The following is a 20,983-nucleotide window of genomic DNA, read 5'->3' on the forward strand; positions in this document are numbered from 1 at the left end:
AAAGTGAATACTTGTAACTTAAAGAATAATTATAAACTTTGAATATTAAAATAAAAAAATTAGAATACTGGTTGTTGATGATTATTGGTAAAATGTAGTTCAATGGAATCACAATATGAAGAATGTCATGAATTTGGCGCTGTACACATAAAGCTTGAATGATTGAAAACTCTGACAGGATGATTTCCTTTTTGTTTACTTACTTTATGTTTCTATGCGTGACCTTTGACCTCATCTTAACCTTTTCTGAAACCTTTTTTTATAAACGACTATTTCCTCTGTGCTCATATTTAAAAGCAAACACGAGTGAATATGACTACACCTGATAAAGACAGCTCACTTTCTGACATGCTTTCAGTGTGTTTGTTTTTACTCTCCCTCCTGTACGTTAAGGGCTTATTACCAGAAGTGGTTTTCAAGTGTCAATAAATCGATGTTTGTATATTTTGGTGGAGTCTTTCTTTCTTTTAAACTCGTATTACGTTGACTTAGAGGCCAAAGATCGATGTTTGATTAATGATCACACAGAACAGACGTAAACAAAAAAGAGGGGTAAAGTCCTGTCAGTCATCGTCCTCTAACTCAGACATCACTGAGATAACGACAAGGATTAAAATGTTCGGACACTCTTTCTCTCCACTCTCTCACACACACATACACACACACACACACACACACACTGGGTCGCGCAGGTGGAGGTAACGTCAGGCATCGGGCGGAGGAAGAGAAGGAGCTCAGTCCTCCTCAGCTCCTGATCAGTGTCAGAAACTCGTCGCGGGTTTTTGGGTCTTCCCTGAAAACTCCCAACATGGTGCTGGTGACGGTTTTACTGTTCATCTTCTGAACGCCTCGCATCACCATACACATGTGACTGTGGAGGGAGAGAGAGAGAGAGAGAGGAGAGAGAGACAGAGAGAGAGAGAGATTTAAAGAACATTTAAAATATATCAAATTAAGAAACATGTTGGAGAGGGAGGGCAAAAGAACAAGAGAACAGAGGGAGGAGAGGTTCAGGAAAAGAACAGCTGAAACAAAAGAGGGAACAAATGAGGGGATGAGAAAAGGCGAGATGGAAGTAGAACAAAAAGAGAGAAATAAAAATAAATATAAAGCATCTTAAAGGTCATATATATTCATCAAGTTTCAATAAGTAAAAGAGCTCTCTAAAACATGTCTGTGAAGTTTCTTGTTCTAAATCCACTCTGATCATGTAAATATACAAAAGACAAAATGGACAAGGGGACAAAGGTGTCAGTAAGAAGTAGGAAGGTTAAAGGAAGCGAAGGAGAGAGACGGATTTGTGCAGATAAAGGAAAAAGGGAAAGAAGGAAATGAGGTGAAGGAAACAAGAACAGATAAAGGAAATCAACGACAGTAAACATGGAATCAGTGAAGTGTGTGTGGAGACAGATATCGAAGTGGACGTTCATACGTTGCCTCGATGACGACGCCGACCCCGGTGGGCTGCAGGGCCTCAGTGATCGCCACGGCAATCTGTTTGGTCAACCTCTCCTGAACTGTGGACAGACGGACGGACGCACAAACATCAAGCAGTGAGCAAACAACACCTCTGAACTCTGGACGCAAAAATGTGGATTAAAACAGGAATCGGAGTGTGACTTTTTTTTCCTTTGTACCTTGTAGTCGACGGCTGTAGATCTCAACGATCCTGACGGGGAGAAAAGAGAAAAATGTCAGAGTATGAAAATGGATTTGAAACAAAGATTTTAAAGCTTTCTCCTGGTCTGAAGAAGGGAAGGATGGGAATGAAGGGATCTGCAGAAACAACCTTATCCGAACCTTTGACCTGTTGCCCTTCTCGTTGAGTTTAACCACTTTGGACAAATTTAACCCCTTAACCTCCGAGAAAATGTCAAAGGACCAAACAGAGCAGCATGAGGAGTGGAGGAGATACTGTACATGTACATAAAGGAGAAGCAGAGGAAGCTAGAAAAAAGATCAGCCGTTGCCTCTGATGTGACGATCTAGGAAAAGGAAGTGAAAGCTGGATTTTTTTTTTTTTCAGAAAAGTCTTTTACATATAGATTTTTTTTTTGTTTATCCTCCTTTGTTCCTGCTGTGATGTCAATAATGATTCTGTTAAAAGTCGCCTTAAAATGACCATACACTGTAAATATTAATGGACGAACCCTGAGTGAGGTCACTGCAGGGGGCTCCGGAGGCTCATCTGCAGCAGCCGCCATGCTGGAAATCCTGTCTCAGTCTAACTTTCAGTCAGCCTGACGACAGGCTGAGAGCTGGAGCTGAGGCGGGTTTTAAGCCTCCTGACGAACCGTTACATCGAGCCCACCTGTCAATCATGTCAGCTACACGCCTAACTATGTATAACATGTATCGTTCATGCATTATTAAAAAAATCACCCCGTACAGAGTGTGCCCGTGATGACAATAACTAATCTTTTTTTTTTTTGTACCAGGCTGTAAACTGCTTTTCGGTGTGTGTGTGACTTCCTGTGCTTCTCTTTATTTAAAGCCTCAGATCTACAAGCACTCCAGTTTAACAACTCAAAATGTAAACAAAAAACATGGCTGTCCGAATACGTTACATTTCCTTCAGTTTTGCCATTTTACGATCATATTTTTTAGCGTTATTGAAGCACAGTTTCTTTTTTTAAAGACTTTGCTGTCGCTCAAATCGACCTGTAGCGAAACCAACTATTCAGAGTTTTTTTTTATTCTAGCCGGTTTGTGGCAAATCCTAACATTTTCCACCGGGCACAGAGTTCAGTTATTGTCCTAAAAACATGAATGGATCCGCTGTTTTTCATCTCAGTGTTAGCGTGTGTGTGTCCAGAGAAAGTCCGAGGTGTTAGAGTGATAAGCCTGAAAGTATTGGGGTCAGCGGGATCAGACACCTTTTAATAATCAGCTTAAATGCACACCTGCTCACACACAGACACACAAACGTCCACTTTAAGTTGTCCAATTAAACACAGCGGAGAGAGAGGAAGCACACACACACACACACACACACACACACACACACACACACACACACACACACACACAAAGTCAGAGGAAATGAACCCACCTGGCCAGCTTGCTGAGGCCCAGAACTCTCTTGTTTGGGAGGTAGCCGATGTGAACCTGCAAAATGAGAATAAAAAAAGATGTGAATATTTAGTAAAGGTGTGCAAAGGAGAAGTCCTTTTTTTAAGTGCATTGACACGTGTTTGACAAGGTGTCCATCATCAGGAGTCGATGAGCGGCCTAAAGGACCAAAATCACCTGAAGTTCGCCATGGTCACGGTGAATACTCTGATCCTATTGGCTGCAGTGTGTCCTTCAATTCCTGACAATGCACACCAATTAATGAAGAAGTTTTAGATCCTGGATTAAATAGATATTTGGCTGTCGGTTCCTTTTATGTCTGAAAACGAGCTCTTTGAGAAATTTGAATCCGGCACTGAGACAGCCCTCCTCAAGGTAACTAACGACCTACTTTTAGCTGCAGAAAGAGGGGAGGGCGCAGTTTGAATTCTTTGAGATTTTAGCGCAGCTTTTGCCGTCTTAAAAATAGGATGGGTATCAAGGACTCTTACCTTACCTTTTGGAACGAACCTTTGCGGTCACCAGAGGTAACTACTCCTCCTCTACCTTGGGTGATGTCTGAGGTGTCCCGCAAGGTTCAGTTTTAGACACTCGGCTGTTTTTAACAATTTCTTTTCAGGAAGAAGAAGATGTACTTTAATAATCCGTGAGGAGATATATTCATTTTTTTCACTCTGTTGCTGAAGATGCTCCACACTCATGCACTAATGGAGAGTGAGAGGCTGCACACACAAGAGCGCCCCGAGCAGTCAGGGGTCTGATGCCCCAGCTACAAGACCAAATTCCTAACATTGGTCCATAACCTAAGTTAATTTTTCAACATGGGATGTTGCCACTTGGTTAAAGAACACAACATTTCAGAAATGTGGTGACACGATCAATTGGAAAAGATTATCCTCAGTCATTATCCCAGTAAGGTATTGTTCAGAATGTGTTTCAGTCAATATATTTCCCTTTATGTTAATGCCAACCTTTCTCTCAACCTAACCAGTTGTAGTTTAGTTAATTCAATCGTTGCATATGCTAATTTCATTAATTCTATAATTTCAGGGCAATTTTACCAAAACACAACAACTGATTTCTTAGAAAATGCAGGTGTGTTTCTTTTTCTTCCTGAAACGTGTTTTAAGACATGCGAGCTACCGACTGAGCTGCAGATAATGACACACATTAATTTTGATTTTGACCGTCAAGCCGACACAAAACGTAGAAACAACAGAAGCCGAAGATGAGAAAACAGAGCAGGTGGATGAGCAACAGACGAGAGGAGGAAGAGACGGAGTCATCAGCTGGAGAATCACTGCTGGATGTCTGGAGGCTTAAACTCTCTCTCTCTCTCACACACACACACACACACACACACACACACACACACACACACACACCACTCAAATGTCAGACGCAATTTGTCGACAAGACGAGAGAAAGGGCAGCGCCAACAAGCGTACAAAGATCTCGTTTCCTCTTTTTTTCTTCCGATGCCTCCCACTGAGCTGCGGCATCCTGACATATGGACAACAAACAGACCGACTTTCAAAAAAAGAAAAAAACGCATCAATCAGCGTTAAAACAACATACATATTAAACTCTAGAGAGCTCTGGTTTTTAGATGCATTTACTGTTTGTGTCATTTTCACTGCTTTGACCAACCTGCTCATTTCAAACAAGTCTTCTAAACCAGTGCTTCTCAAACTTTTTAGACTGCGTACCACCTCCGGAAATATTTGGCTCTCCAAGTACCACCATTATGGTAGATGTTAAAATACACTGTAGACCTATTTCAACACACATTTCATGCAAGAGGCAAATTAATTAATAAAACTAATATTATTTATTATTGACTTCTGGCAGCCACGCTGTAGGCCTACTAAGGGATAGTGCTAGAACTTGCACACATAAAAATTACAACTTTATACCAGCAACCTGTTTGGAAATATTTAGTCTCCAGTGTTTCCCACTAATAGACGATACCTGGGCCCAAGTACATTTCCGACCTGTTCTCATTTAATTTTTCATTTATTCATAAAATTGCTGCGTGCCTGAGAGAGAGAGAGGGAGCGGCGGAGTATTAAGACAGCAAAAGAGCGCAGAATCACATCAGCTTCAGAGCTACAGAGAGAGAGGCGATAAGTTCCACTGTCCGTACATGCATCAAAACTGAAGCTTCTCCGGGCTCCGTTTTAAAAATGTAACTGTACAGCTGCTTGCTGCGGATTGTGTGCTGAACTCCAATAAATAACAGAATATCTGTTAATGTAGAATATCTGTTACTGTAGGCCCACATTAACAGAATATCTGTTAATGTGGGCCTACAGTAACAGATGTACAGCTGCTTGCTGTTGTTTCAGTACTGAACTATAACGGAATATCGAGTGGAACTTTTCAAAACACGAGGCGTACTCCTGTTGCTGTTTAAGTCTGTGTACGTTTGAGCATAAATTGAGCAGATTAAAGTTGTTTGTTGCAAAAACTAGATTAATTTAGAGGGGAAAACACATTTGATATAAATACAACCCAATAGAAAAAAAAAAAAGTAGTTTTATGTTGAACGGGTTTTATTTTTTTATATTGTGGAGATTTCTTTGCGTACCACCACAGGGAGCCCACGTACCACCGGTGGTACGCGTACCATAGTTTGAGAACCACTGCTCTAAACCACCTGTACGCTGAAGTCAGAGCAGCGAAGAGGACAGGGAGACAAAGTTGTAGACTTAAAAACAATTCATCAGCAGCCTAAAAGATGGATATTTTTTCTCAGGAACCAGTGGAGAGTTTGAATGTTAGACTCTTAATCATAAAGCACAAGAATCATGAATAATGTGTCTTTTTGAATCAGGCAACTTTCTTTTCATATGCAGACCAAATAAATGTATAAAGGTGACACAAGGTAAAGGCTGTGTGCATGTTTGTGTAGTAAGAAGACAGTGTGCAGAATCAAAAAAAACGATTAAAGATGATTGTTGTGCTGTGGGCAGGACCGTCCACACGAGGGAAAAAGGTGAAATGTTTCTTCTGTCCTGGTTTGTGTGATGAACAGCTTCACTGAAACGTTTCTGGGGGGGTTCTGTTTCATCTCAAATGTTTGTTTCTCCAGCACCTCGAATCACATGACATTGAGCAGGAGCTGTGATTGGTCCTCTACAATGTTATCACCAGATCCGCTCTGCGTGATTGGAACATTGGGGTTGAATGGTTCTTTAATGTCTGTAATTCAACAAGCAAGCACTAACGTCCAAACAGTAAAGGTCACGCTTTGTTTTACTTTGACTTGGTCAGGGGATAGTGGAGGGGGAAGTCAGTTTTGAGCTCTTTGCTGCTTTTTTAACTGACAGATATTGAACAAAAAAAGTAAGACGCTAAGGCATAGTATTTGTTTTAATGTAGCAAAATTAAGAATTTAAACTTTTTTAAATGAGAGGGTGGAAATTTAACTCCCAGGGGGCAGCATCATGACATGCTAACGTGCTAGCTGGCTCTGCTAGCCGGTCCTGACCTGCACTCAGGATGGTAATTGTGAAGTGGCTTGCATGTTTTCCACTGGACTAAATATTGTCGACACTCCTGAGTGTAGGATGAGTCATCGATGGTTTTATATGTTTTCAAGCAAAAGCTTAATAACATTAAGAGTTTAACTTTAATGGCTGAACCTGAGACGTTACATTTCTTCAACAGATGATGTTACAGCCGGCAACAATACGCTCTACAGTCAGATATCAAAACTGTTTTTTTGTTCCTGAACAGCAACTGAGGAGGAGGGGGAGGAGTAGGAAGAGGAGGAGAAGGAGGGGGAGGAGGAAGAGGAGAAGGAGGAGGAAGAGGGGGAGGAGGAGGAGGAGGAGGAGGAGAAGGAGAAGGAGGAGGAAGAGGAGGAGGAGGAGGAGGAGGGGGAGGAAGAGGAGGAGAAGGAGGAGGAGGAGGAGGAGGAGGAGGGGGAGGAAGAGGAGGAGAAGGAGGAGGAAGAGGAGGAGGAGGAGGGGGAGGAAGAAGCGGAGGAGGGGGAGGAGGAGAAGAAGGAGGAGCAAAAGTAGGGGGAGGAGGAAGAGGAAGAGGGGGAGGAGAAGAAGAAGGAGGAGCAAAAGTAGGGGGAGGAGGAAGAGGAGGAGGAGGAGGAGGAGAAGAAGGAGAAGGAGAAGGAAAAGGAGGGGGAGGAGGAAGAGGAAGAGAAGGAGAAGGAGAAGGAGGAGGACGAGGAAGAGCAAGAGGAGGGGGAGGAGGAGAAGGAGGAGGAGAAGGAGGAAGAGGAAAAGGAGGAGGAGGAGGACGAGGACGAGGAAGAGCAAGAGGAAGAGGAGGAGGACGACGAGGAGCAAGAGGAAGAGGAGTAGGAGGAATATAGGAAAAGGAGGAGGATGAAAAGGAGGAGAAGGAGGAGGAGAAGAAGGAGGAGGAGTTTTCTGTGTGGTGAGTCACTGACACACGGCAGACAGATGACAGATGCTGGATAAGAGGCGACCCTGCTGACGGTGACGAGAGGAGGAAGGTAGTTTAGACATATAAACAGCCACCTGATGGACACGGCACACACACACACACACACACACACACACACACACACACACACACACACACACACAGACACACACAAACAACAGAGGTGTGGTAAGCGTTGGTGTGATTCACTGCTGTCATCAGAGCCCGTTTACAGCGGTGGAAAAGCATCAGCTGCCAGACTCTATTGTCTTAAACGACATGCACCTGCAGGCGAAGATGGAGGGATAAGAGGAAGAACACTCAGAGCGAGGCAGGAGGCCAATCAGGATTCAGAGGAGAGAGTAATGATGAGAAAGGAGATGGAGGGAGGCTTGAACAAAAGCAAAGAAAGGCAGGATAAACAGATCTCAGCTAATCTGATTGTTTCCTCTGTGCTCTGTCTCTGCTGCTCAGACCAGCGGCCTGCAGACACACATCAGAGAGGAGATTGGTTCCTAAGATACAAATCTGTTCCCGTGTTTGGGGAGACAATCTGAATATTTGCAGCTTCTTACACAGATGAGAATCATCCCTTTTTAATTATATCCGAAACAAAGGCAACTCAACTGCAACAAAGTGGTTCATGTTCTGCATGGATGTGTCTTCATTTACAGGAAGCTAATCGATTAGCAAAGTGATGAAACATCTGAACGACAGATTAAAACACTCCAGTGGTGAAAGTATTTCTCTAGGGTGGAGGTGTGTAACTGGCGACACAGGGACCACATGACGCCCCCCCCTCTCCTCACTTATTGTGGCCCCACAAGTCCATTTCAAATATCAATAAATTGTGAACATGAAGGATTACGGCCAACACAACTCCACCCATGACATGGACATGGAAACATTTCTTTAATAATCATTGATTATAGGTATATGTTTAGTTCTTTGCAAGGAATGCAAAATGCATTTCACCCCCCGATTATGAGAAAAGTCCATCCTCTCCGTCTTTTGCCTGCTTCACGTCTCAATAAAAACCTGGTAAAGAAGAAGTACAGGACCAAGCCAGGGATAAGGAAAAGCTGGCGGGGAGCTTCTATTGGATAGTAAGGCTGAAGAGAGACAGGAAATGTTGGGAGGAATGAGCGGAGGATGACATGCAGCAAAGGGCCGAGGTCAGATTGGAACCGACCACCACTGCAGCGAGGACTGTAGTGTCAGTACAAGGGGTGCATGAAACGACCACTAGGCCATCGGTGACCTGATCAGTAGGGGGTTTTAAGAAAAGATTGAAAAGATGACACTGAGTTTGTCTGAGATCTGCATACAGGGAGATCCACAGCTGTGGGGCCCGACATGCAAAGGCTCGGTCACTTTTTGTGACCAGTCGAATTTTGGGAACCGCTAGAAAGACGCTTATTCTTCCTACTGGCCCAAAACGCGTCTGCTGATTTTATCTTTATTTTCAAAACCTCAACTTTCTGTTATGAAATATAAATTATTCTCTTGTTTTCATTTCCTGCTGCTGCTTTTATACAACTTAAACTGGAAGATCATGAACCGGCTTTCTCCTGCCTCCAGATAACTTTCACTGTGTAACTCTGCTCTGTGTGTGTGTGTGTGTTTGTGTGTGTGTGTGTGTGTGTGTGTGTGTGTGTGTGTGTGTGTGTGTGTGTGTGTGTGTTTGTGTGTGTAAGTCTCTCTCTCTCTCTCTTACCCTGCCGAAGATGGGCACCAGGTGATGCTCAGTATTTAAGAATGTATCCAAATTAACTTGGAGGATTGCCTTGTATTGATGGTATATTTTGTGTGTGTGTGTGTGTGTGTGTGTGTGTGTGTGTGTGTGTAAGTCTCTCTGTCTCTCTCTTACCCTGCCGAAGATGGGCACCAGGTGATGCTCACACATGGAGAACATGTCGATGTCTTTGACGATCACCATCTCGTCGTGGTCTTCGTCGAAGATGGCGTCGTTCAGCACGTCTGCAACCAAAAAGCATTTAATGATCCGTTTTAATCATCAGATTTTTTAAATGTTTAGATTCATGAACTTGGCCAGCGTCCTTCAATGCACCAAAAGTCCATCAGCTGTGTTGATGTATTCATTTCATTTGCCATTTAAAAAAACTAAATCAGTTGACATTTCACAAGTTTATCCACCAATTATGTTGTGAATTTTCACAATTGATCCCTTCTTATTTTCACATGTTTTGATAATAAATAGATTTTTGGATTTATACTTAAATTCAGGTTTCAAACTCTGTTATTAAGAGACATGCTTCTCACACACAAAGGTAGAGATTAGACACATGCACAAACAGGACGTGCGGACATGGATTAATGGAGAGATGTCAGAGTGGTGCTGCGACACAGGGAGCAAACAGCGCTGTTGGGGGTTTGGTGCCTTGTTCAAGGGCACCCTGGCAGTACTCAGGAAGTGACCTGGCACCTCTCCAGCAACCAATTATCCAGATTATCCGGGGTTCTAAATCCGGTTTGAATTTAAATAAACAATAAAGGCATTTATTAATTGTTTGTTTGCTGCTTTTTCTAATCCGGTTTCACTAATCTGGATTTTTTTTTTAAGTGCGTAAGAGCCGTCTTGCATCACTTCCTGTCCCCTCGATGACAGACAGGTGGAAACCACCTGGGACCTCCTGCTCCCCTCCGTCGTTCAGCTGCTCCTCTCTCTCTTTATCGTTGACTTTTGGTGTTTCTTTCAGGCAAACATCCCGTCTAATTATAGCTCTGCTTCCATACTCCGCTTCCTGTTGTTGCTTTATTGCATTTTTCAGTCGCCGGTGGTTCAATAAACCGCTTTATCTGTTTGTGGCGATACAGACGCCTCTCGCTCACCGCGGCACTTTTTAATTTCCTGACTGGCGATCAGTTAAAGGGAGAGGGGCCCGAGGTCACTGATCGACAGAAAACACACTGACTTGTTGCTTCACTTTTATTATTTGACTCTCCGTGTGAAACAGGTGACAGGTAGATTGTCTTTGGAGCATGTTAGGAACTTTAAAACATATTCAGGTCTATTTTTTTGGTATTATTCTTCATTTAAAATCACAAAGTTTGAGTGATGTCATCGCGTCCTTATCACTGAGTTTGTTGCCTGATCACAAACACATATGATATCTTAAAATGATCCTATTTGGGACTTTTGATGATGAGGCATTCTGCACACAAAAACCTGAAATCTGATGTTGTTTTTAATCATCTTTGACAGCTCAATGAATTACAAAGCTGTGTTCCTTTTAGATGCATTTAATGTCATAAAGCTCTTCACTGATTGTTCTGATAGTTCCATACTGAACGCTGAACACGCTCAGCTAATAGCTGGTGAGAAAACCTGACAAGCAGTGAATATTTTACATATCCTTGTGTTACTCCTTGTAGCACATTTTAAAATTTCACATGTTTTAAGACCCCTGTGATTGACAGGTCAACAGTCCCGGCTCTCGCCCAATGACAGCTGGGATCAGCTCCAGCTCCCCACGACCACGAACAGTATAAGCGGTACAGATAACGGATGGATGGATGGATGTTTTAAGAGCATTGTGATTTTGGAGGGTGAAGAAATCCATGAAGTAAACAGCTAATATTATAGAATAAGGATGCTATGATGATAATGTTGGCCTTTATATCAATGCTATGTGTAGTTTAACAGAATTACAACATCAACAAAAGAGCGGAGAACATCATACTGACGAGCGAAAAATGTAATTCAGCCGTTTAATTATGTGCACGGAGATCATAGCTGCGCTATATCAGTGAATGCGCTGACTCCAGCAGTCACAGTATATAAACCTCACCCCCCCTCCCATTGGCTTGAGGTGAATTCTCCTGATCACATCCTGCTGTGTTCTCACATCAGTTCACTCGGACTTGCTGCAGAAAAAGAAACTAGTAGGGGTCTGGTAGGAGAAACTCCAGGTGAAGTGGAGTGTGGCAAGAAATATCAGGAATTTTCAAGTGTGCAAGTGTGAAAGCCTTAGAAATGGACACCACACATGCACAAACCCAAAAAACATCAGTATCAGCTATGATTTTTATAATCTGCCAAAGAAAAGTCTGCGAAGTCTGCAGATGGTTCAGAATGCTGCAGCTCGTGTTCTAACCGGAGCCTGCAGATATGAACACGTTACCCCGGTGTTGGCCTCTCTTCATTGGCCCCCTGTTCATGCCAGAGCAGACTTTAAGGTGCTGCTGCTAACTTTTAAAATATTAAATGGTAGCGCACCATTGTATCTTACCGACCTGGTGAACCCCTATGTGCCTGCCCGAGCCCTGCGTTCTCAGGGGACGGGTCTTCTGAGTGTCCCAAAGGTCAGAAAGAAGGCAGTTAGTGAGCGGGCTTTTTCTTTCCGTGCACCGACACTTTGGAACAGTTTACCTCTGGACACCAGGCAGGCTTGTTCTGTTGAGGTTTTTAAAGCAAAGTTAAAGACCCATCTGTTCACTGTTGAGTATGAGTCATGATTTCTCTGTATGTTTTTTCCTGTATTTTAACTGTATTGCTTTGTACAGCACTTTGATTTAAAGCGCTTTATAAATAAAGTTATTATTATTATTATTATAATCGGGGCATCTCTGGTGAAACTACAAAAATAAGGACAAGATGTTGTGTGAAGACAGCAGTTATGGTAAAAGATGGAACATCTATCCTGAAGGACAAAAACATCAAGTCAACCTTAAATAAATAAAGGGCAGCTGGTGAGGACCCTAAGGGTGTGTGTGTGTGTGTGCGTGTGTGTGTGTGTGTGTGTGTGTGTGTGTGTGTGTGTGTGTGTGTGTGTGCACAGGCCACCACGTGTTAACATGTTTGGAAAGAAGCCGGATATACATTAAATGAGCAATTGTCTAAATAAACAAGGTTATTAAATTGACAGTTATAGTTGTTTGTATTCGTATGTGTGGTGTCGTGAAAGTACACACTCACTGCTGCACCACAAAAACATACACACACGCACATTTCCTATTCGTAGTCATAACCCTGGGCGTGTATTTATGACTCAACGCTGTACATCTTGTCTCTGAACGCACATATTATGGACACTAACTTGAATTATGTTCGAGCAGCCTGCAAAGCAATACGTTTATTTTCAAGTTGTACATCCTGTAATATTCAAAGTGTTAAAATGATAACAGGTTGTGTAAGTCTGAGCAAATGATGCTTGTTCACCTAAAAACGTTCTGAATAAGAGTCGAGACTCCTTCATGTCGATGGTGCCAGCTGATTGTCAGCTAGATCCTTGCTTGTGTACGTATGCCCGTTTGTACATTGCTTTAGATAACAGCTTCTACTAAATGAATTGTAGAACTCTAAAAACAAACAAACATTGAGGTGAGAGAATCTAATTCACAGAGAGAATGGAGGTTATCTGTACGATAACTTCCTGTTATAAACGTCCCTCAGGGTTTACTGAGTTGTTGTTTTAAAGCTCCCGTGAGGAGTTTACAGCTGGTTATAAAAACAACTGAAATTAATATTGATGTCTCCTCATCAATAGAAAGAAAAGCTAATAGGACCACACGTCTAAATACTGATTTCTAAATTGTTCATTTTTAATTTTCAATTCATTAGATATATTATTCTAAATCTGGCAACCATCTTCGGGTAATTCTTCTTTAGGTCTGTGTAGCTGTCCTATATATGTGTAAGACACATCAGAGCAGCAGATCTATATTTGGACAGGAGCCAAGTGTAATGTGTCTGACATTTACAATAAGGGTAATGTCATCTTTCTATCCTAGTATAAGTGTACTCAAATGGAAAGGAACGTGTAGGCTGTTCCTTCTGACAGAATATAAGCGAGACTGTTCACATGAAAAGTTTGTCATTTATGCTGTTTTGACTGACCTCAGCCGAATAAATCCTAAAATAATCCGCAGTCTGTCTCTGTCGATTTCATCATTGAACATTAACAGGAGAAACGCCCCCAACTAACATGCTTTCTTCTGTTATGGCAAAGCTTCTTGGCGAGTGAGACATTTGACTGTTAAAAGAAAAGGATAAACAACAGAGAGAGAAAGAAAGCTAAAGGAAATTGACAAACTGACCAAGCCAACTGTTCTTCACTGTTAGTTACTGTACAGTTACGCACAATGAGAACAACCCGAGCACTGATGGAAAAAGTTACACCAAGTACACAAGTCTGCCGACATGCCTGCAGCGCTGCTGGATGTGCTAATGTCAGCATGCTTACGTTTTTGGATTTGGGCAATAAACGTAAAGTAGATCTGAGAAAGATGGGCGTGTCATTCTTTACATATTCAAACTTTGACCTGATAGTGGTGCTACGAGGGACATTGAGTGAGTTTTGTGACCTCTGGCTAATAAAATATTATCAAAGCTATGATGAATGGTAATAATCCCTCAAAGCTGGGGTCCATTGACTCGACTGGAGACGGATCAGTCATATTTAAGCACATGAGCACAGAGGTCCCGCCTCAACGTTACCATGGAGACGGTTGTAACGTACGTCTGTCCCGTTCGAGTGTGTGTGAATGTTTAGTTTTGAATGTAAGGCCTACAGTATGAAGTGTGGCGCTGTTACCTTTAGTGTGATCAGTTTCATTTGATCCTTTAACCCAAAACTGGGAAACGTAAACAAAGATCTTTGGTAAGAACAAGTTGCATTTTCTGAAAGGATTATGAAGACTATTAAAATGTCTGTTCATGTATCACTTTTTTCATGTAGGACCTGGGGGGGCTCAGCTTTTCTTAGATACAAGTACTTGGGGAGGTGGGGGGGTTCAGAGGAGAAAGGTTGGGAACCACTGGTATATTGGATTTCAATACATCACATATATAGATGTCATATTAGTATCAATATATTAACCTGCATAATTGTAGTTTAGGAAAAAAGTCAAATGTGTGTGAATCACATGAGTGACTATTTGTCACTAACACAAGTAGACTAACTATCTGCCATATGTATGGAATAAAAAAGATTCAATTTCAAGTAAGGTTAAAGTAAAACTGGCATTCAGATATTCTGCATTTCTCCCTATGTTTCTGATATTTATGGACAAAATGATGAGAACATACTGTAAATAAATCAGAAGTCTAAATCTGAAAAAAATTAACACCAGCAACATGTGCACTCAGTGGACAATAGTCTCACATTTCTGTAATCTGGCTGCTATAACATCACAAGCTCAAAATTCCTGCTTAATCTCTACATAACTCTTCCTCATTACAGTTTGTTGGTCATGTGCTCGACAACAAGAGGATTTCTAGCTCATGTTGAATGATGAAAGCTGAACCCATGACCTGCACACACACACACATGCACACACACGCGCACACACACACACACACACACACACACACACACACACACACACACACACACACACACACACACAATCACAGTAATCAAACAGTGTGAAACTCACAAAAAAAATGCTTGAACTCTCCACAAACATTCAGCAGTCTGAAAACTAAAACACGTGTTTTTTGTGTTCAAAGGGGAGTTCTCCAGCCTCAGCCAATCAGCACACACACACACACACACACACAGACAAACCACCACCGCCTGGAGAACAACACACATGTGTGTCATCATTATCTCATAGCACTGTCCCTCCTCTTGTTGAGAGGCGAGAGGAAGCTGGGGGTCATCTGATCGTACCTGTGTTTGACTCAGGACCAAAACATGGTCAAACACCTTCACCTCTTTTCACATGGAGCCCCTCACGTTCCTCCTCTCACTTCACTGCATTCCTTCCTTGAGCATTACAGCTTCACATAATGCCTAAAACAACCGCGCCCCCCCCCCCCCCCCCCAACCAACACACAAACTGACTCCAGATGGAGTCCTGGAGGACGGCGAGATGTTGAAGAGGGGGCAGATCCCCGACAGCAGCCATTCCAGCGTACAGCAGCGTGGAGAAGCCGGCCAATGTGGACCCAACACTGCGTATCAACCCCCCTCTCCAGGTTCTTTCACCCCACAACCCCAACATATGAATGACTCAGCAAACCATCTCTGGAGCAGCAGGCGGGGCTGGTTTCACTCGATTTAACATAAAAAGGGAGGATGCAGATAAATCTGACCGACAGATCAATGACAGGTTGTTCTTTGCCATTTTAATATCAATGACTGAAACTACACACTCTGTACTTGATTGGACTCAGGACACAGATCTGAAAAGAGAGGCTGAGTTCTATAAAAATGCATTCTTCTTTATGGCCAGTAGGGGACTCAACTGCTTGTAAAACCGAGTCCGTTTGTAAAGAAGTTTACAGGAAAACAATGTAACTTCTAACTAGATTTATTACCTCGGATAACACGTCTCAAATGGATCTTTGGTCTCAATCTCTGGTTTAAAGTCTTCTGTAATACAGCATGATGCTCACTTTGTAAAGTATGGTTCCATTCAGAATCAAACAGACAATAAAGTCGGGTTGTTTTATGGCATGGTTACTTTCTGAATGACACTATATGTAAGAAATGTATAGATGATAGAAAACTTCGACAACATACCTGTGACGAGGTAGTTTGTAGAATAAAAATAACTTTTTGAACTTCACAAATGAAGCATTAATGCTGCAAATGTACTTTTAGGACTTCAAGTGAATGATGTTACATGTAGTCAGAGTCCAACGCTGGTGATTTGATTTGAGATTAAAAACTGAATAGATCCCTAAAATTAAATGTTTTTTTCTTAATGAAAATATGATGTTAAACTCCTGTTTGATTTGGGAGGGTACAATATGTTTTCAATGAATGGATATATATTCACATATGTTCATAATCTATCTGAAATTAAAAGAATAAAATTGCAAATCTCGTCAGTCACATTATCAAGACAAAAATTATTCAAGTAAAATACAGTTTCTTTAGCTTCAGCTTTAGCTTCAATAGCCCCAAACTACAAAGTAAGCAGAAAATACAGCTGCAACAACAACAGCTTGTCTAAGAAGCATTTTTTAAATATTTTTCTTTCCCAGCTTCTTTGAGTAAAAACACAACAAAAACGGGATCTCGCTGTTCGAGGGATAAATGTTCAGCTGTTACACCAGCATGCCCAACATCATCAACATAAGTAAATACAGCATGAGCTGTGGAAACATGGACTGACTCAAACTGTAACTTTCAGAAACAGTCAAAGGAGCTGAGGCAGGTCAGATCAGCTACGCTCCAAATGAATGCAGAACTCTTAGCCTTCATATAATCAAACTGATTAGTGATTAAAACAATAACCCCCTGCACACTCTGTACCAATGAAGAAATGACCTATTCAGACCAAAATTGTATTGTGAAGCATTTTGCTTCATGCTCTAAACACGTTTATTTCTTTATATTTGTCAAAGTGGGCATTTCAATATGGCTGTTTTTTGCAGCCAGCCTCAAGAGGACACTCAAGGAACTGCAGTGTTTTGCACTTTGGCTTCATTGATCCAGCTCTGCTTGGGGGTTCCTGCTTGGGTAAAAAATTCACTACAAAGTTCATATTCTTAAAGCGGTGGTGACTGGTTAGTTGTCGTCGTAGTGTCTTTGACTCCAGATTGTTCACACTGAATGTTGTGTTTACTGATTACAGGGATGAGACAGCGGTGCTCTGACAGCAACGTTTCCGATGATTCATGTGTTGGCAACATTTCAGTATGAAAACGTCGCCAATTTATTAATGCAAACAGTGTGCAGAAGTTTGCCTGCAATTTTTGATGGATTCAATTGTCTCTAACACACCTTTCCTTTGGAACAGATTTTTTTTTTTTTAAGCTTCGGTACTTTTTTATACGATCTTTGAAAGACAGGGTTGGTCATTTTTGAAAAACTAACATGATTTTGAAAGTAGCATTCCCTCAGTGCTCCGTCGTCACCCACCCCCTCCCCTCTGTGCTCCCTCAAAAGCCACGTAAACGACAAACTCACAGTATAAACTCCGTAATCACTGATGCGCTTTGAGTGTGGGCTTGTGAATGCAAGGGGTAGAGAACGAGCAGGGACACAGGGAGGCGTGATTGGTTCATCAGATTGGTACCTCATGGCAGACATTGGTTGAAGGTGAACTGCTACAGATGACGATGATTTTCTTCATTCCTTTTTTCAGAGCACATGAGTTATTCATTTCTGTCAGGACCTAAAGACAATTTCAACCAGAATCTTAAAACGTGGATCTGGAGAAAATTACCAACCCTGCCTTTTAAAACATGCAGAATCAAAAAGTATCAAACATTTTGACACCCTCATGTCGCTGTGACGCATAGATAGAGAGTGCATCCTTTCAGATTTAAATGCTTTAGAGACCCAGGACGCGTTCTCAGCGTCATCACAGCTTCTCACACAGAAACATCAGCTAAAGTAAAAGAAGCATCTCACAGCAACATCCACCCTGAAGGGAGATTAAGGGCAGCTGGAGAGGACTGCCAGCTCTGACGAAAGGACGGGGCGGGTCTGTGTGTTTCTGTCTACATGAGTGTGTCTATGTTTGTATGACAAGACCACATGTTGACATGTCCTGAATGGAAAAGGATAGAGGTAACGAGCAAATTACTAAATAAACAGATTGTTTACATTTGTGTGTGTGTGACAGTAAATGCTCTCATCGTACTCAAAAACATAAAGGGGCAAAATGTCAGGAAATAACTTAAAAACCTCCCCCCTCCCCCTCCACATCATTCTTTCTGTAAAATAAATCATTACTGAAGTCTGGTCGTCTGACTGCTCAGGTTTCTCCACCTGTTTACTTTAGCTCTGTTATAATCCTAATTATGTCATCATTACTTTGAGCAGACTCGTCCTTAAAGACTTTACAAACCAGTTTCCACACAGCATCAACGAGGCTTCATTTATTTTTTTTAAATCCACTATTTCTATCTGGCAGATTTGTATGTGGGAATTTTGGTTTGGAGCGCTTTGGCGCCCACCAAAGGTCTCTGAGTGCAACTGCACTGTCGTCACCCACAGTGCTGCTGTTACTCCTCCTCCTCTTAAACAACGTGCATTTGTTTACAAGCAGAGGAAGACGAAGCCGTGAGAAGCCAAACAAACCATGTCGACTAATATTACCGGATTTTGCTCGAATATGACTCTGACAGCGTCTACAGCCTGCTGTTTGCAAACTGTTTGTATGTTGAGTTTGAGTGTGTGTATTCTGAGACATAACTTAGATGACTGTCTGCACCGGGTAGATCTGCTAAACATGAGACAACATTGGCTCTGATGAGGATTACAACCTACAGTGCGTCTCAATCTGTTGTGAATTATAGAATTCTGCAGGGATGTACACTCTGCCTCTTGCTCAGTCACTCTTTCTTTTTCTCCTCTTAGCTTCATCCATCATTGTCCTCTTCCTCTTTGCCTCAGCCACTGATTCAAACACAGGGACGGACTAACAGGCTTCTTTTAGCTTGTGTGTGAACCAGTGCCGTAAAGTCGTACACACTTCACATAAGATGACCTCAGTAAGACCACAGTAAGATAAAGCCACACAGCTGACATGAGAGAGACGATATTCTCCCTGTTGGAGGTTATTGTGCTATTAAATTGACCTTTGACACTGCTGTTTTAAGGTGGAAAGGTTACACGTTGTTGCTTTAATGAACTCAACATGAAGTAATATCTACCTGTTGAACAAAATATAAAACAGCACCAACACAGGCCACTACTTTCACTTTTGATGATTAATGCACATTTGTCCGTCCGTACTTATTTTACTCAAATAATAAAATAATAAAGAACATGAATTCTTCACCCACCACCTGAGAAGCCATCAGCAAGAAGGAGGACAAGGTGGATTATTGTGCAACATCTGGATGAAAAATTAACAGCATCTAATTTTATTGTTATATCATGACTGATGGTGATAAACATGGGGACTTAATAAAAGAAGTTTATATTTAAAAGTGAAGCAGTATCATGACTAAATGTACTCAAGCAGAAGTTTTAAGTAGCCTAATTGTTCATACTTGAATATTTTCCATGTATGCCACTTTCCATTTCAAAGGGACTTTCCTACTTGTCACCCTCTAAGTACCTTCCTTTCTTTCTGAAAAAAGTCTTAATTTCCTGTATTCAATGAAGGGGGATATAGAAGGTGCTTAAAATCTTTTCTGCTCATGAATAAGTCTGTAAAGTGATTTTTTTCTTAATTTGTTTATAGGCGAATAAACACCTGTTGAAATGGAGAACAAATCCCCAGCGCCTCTGAGCGGCTTTGTGGATTAAAAACACTCACCGATGATTTTCTCCTGGTAGCCCTTGGTGAAGAACTGCATGGCGGTGGCGGCTCTCCAGGGGGTCTTGAGGAGCCCCTGCCGCTGGGGGTCCTCCCCGAGCCCCCGCAGGATGGTGGTGTAAGCGGCGGCCAGGGAAGGCAGGCTCATCTCGTTGTCCTCCACGCTCCTTGTGCGCTCCTCCCTCCAGCTCTCCATCCCCGCGTTGGCCGGCCGGTGAGAGCTGCACTCCGCGCCCGGGGGCTGGGGAGTTTGGGTGCGCACGGTTCCGCCGGCCGGCCGCTTCACCAGCCCGTCAAAGTGTCCGTTAGGCACGGAGCTGCTGTCCCCGGTGTCTTTGACCTCATTTGAAGTGTACTGAATCTGTTTGGAGGGCTCCATCACTTCTTTAGTTTGTGTTCTCCTGTTTGTTGGGCACTTGTTGAATCAGTTTCTCCTCCTCTCTGTTCCTTTTAATGGGTGGTTTTACTTTCAGTGCGCGCTCCTCCTGCAGCTGCTGCATCCTCTAGCTTTATAACAACAGGATAATCCAACGAGGGCTTCAATTGGCTGACCGACTCCAGGGGGCGGGGTCACATTTTTCTTTGATTCACTCGTGAACCACGGTCATTACAGCTAGGCAGTGGCGATTCTGGAGTCTGTTGGGGCACGAGGCAAAAACTGAAAGGGGGCCCCCACAAACAGCATTAGTCCCCATTATGTAGGCTAATAAATAATGTGACACAGACACATTTTTTTTTAGCAGAATTGATGTTATAAAAGTGTCTCTCCCCCATATTTAGGGCTAGACAAGCATCATTCAGTCATGAGTGAGTGCTGTCACACTTAGGGGGGTTTCCTACTGTCATTGCAAACTTTGCACATGCAATGTGAGGCAATGCTGTGGTTTTAAAGTTTATCAGCCCTTGGGGGCCCCCTACTGGCCTGGGGCCCCAAGCAGTTGCCTGCCTTGCCTGTTGACAAGCAAGTGCAGGAAGAGGCAGAAACTTTGAAGAGCTTATTGAAGCATCCGCCTAGTTTATGCTAAAATATCACCAAAATATATTTTTAAAAGCTCTCTAGGTACAATTTAATAGTACTTTACTTGAGCTATTTTAACTTTCTGCTTCTTCATCTCCTAAGTCTACAGCCACAACAAGTTAGAAGCAGGGCGATTCTAGGGTGTGTTGGGGGCCCTAGGCAAATGTTCATTGGAGACCCCTTCCAATGAATTTTCCTCTTTTTTTTTTCCACCCACAGACGGATTACTCCTCTTCTTTATCATTTAATTGAATGATTTTGGTTTTCACAGGACTAATGCTGTGACGCTTA

The 20,983-nt window shown here is 42.3% G+C and overlaps 1 protein-coding gene and 1 pseudogene across 1 annotated transcript; one reads left to right on the forward strand and one right to left on the reverse strand.

Annotated features, from left to right (window-relative positions):
* Positions 1 to 95: 95 nt before the first annotated feature.
* gch1 (GTP cyclohydrolase 1) lies at positions 96 to 20,171 on the reverse strand. The gene is made up of 6 exons (XM_061056916.1): positions 19,675 to 20,171; positions 9,353 to 9,462; positions 3,053 to 3,108; positions 1,638 to 1,669; positions 1,433 to 1,517; positions 96 to 871 (listed from the first exon to the last, which is right to left on the reverse strand). Exons 1-6 carry the CDS (start codon positions 20,051 to 20,053, stop codon positions 745 to 747), a joined length of 789 nt encoding a protein of 262 aa, XP_060912899.1. The 5' UTR covers positions 20,054 to 20,171; the 3' UTR covers positions 96 to 744.
* Positions 3,223 to 7,791, forward strand: LOC132978602 (cilia- and flagella-associated protein 251-like; annotated as a pseudogene).
* Positions 20,172 to 20,983: the final 812 nt, after the last annotated feature.

Source organism: Labrus mixtus, chromosome 1 (assembly GCF_963584025.1).
Source record: "Labrus mixtus chromosome 1, fLabMix1.1, whole genome shotgun sequence".
NCBI lineage: Eukaryota > Metazoa > Chordata > Actinopteri > Labriformes > Labridae > Labrus > Labrus mixtus.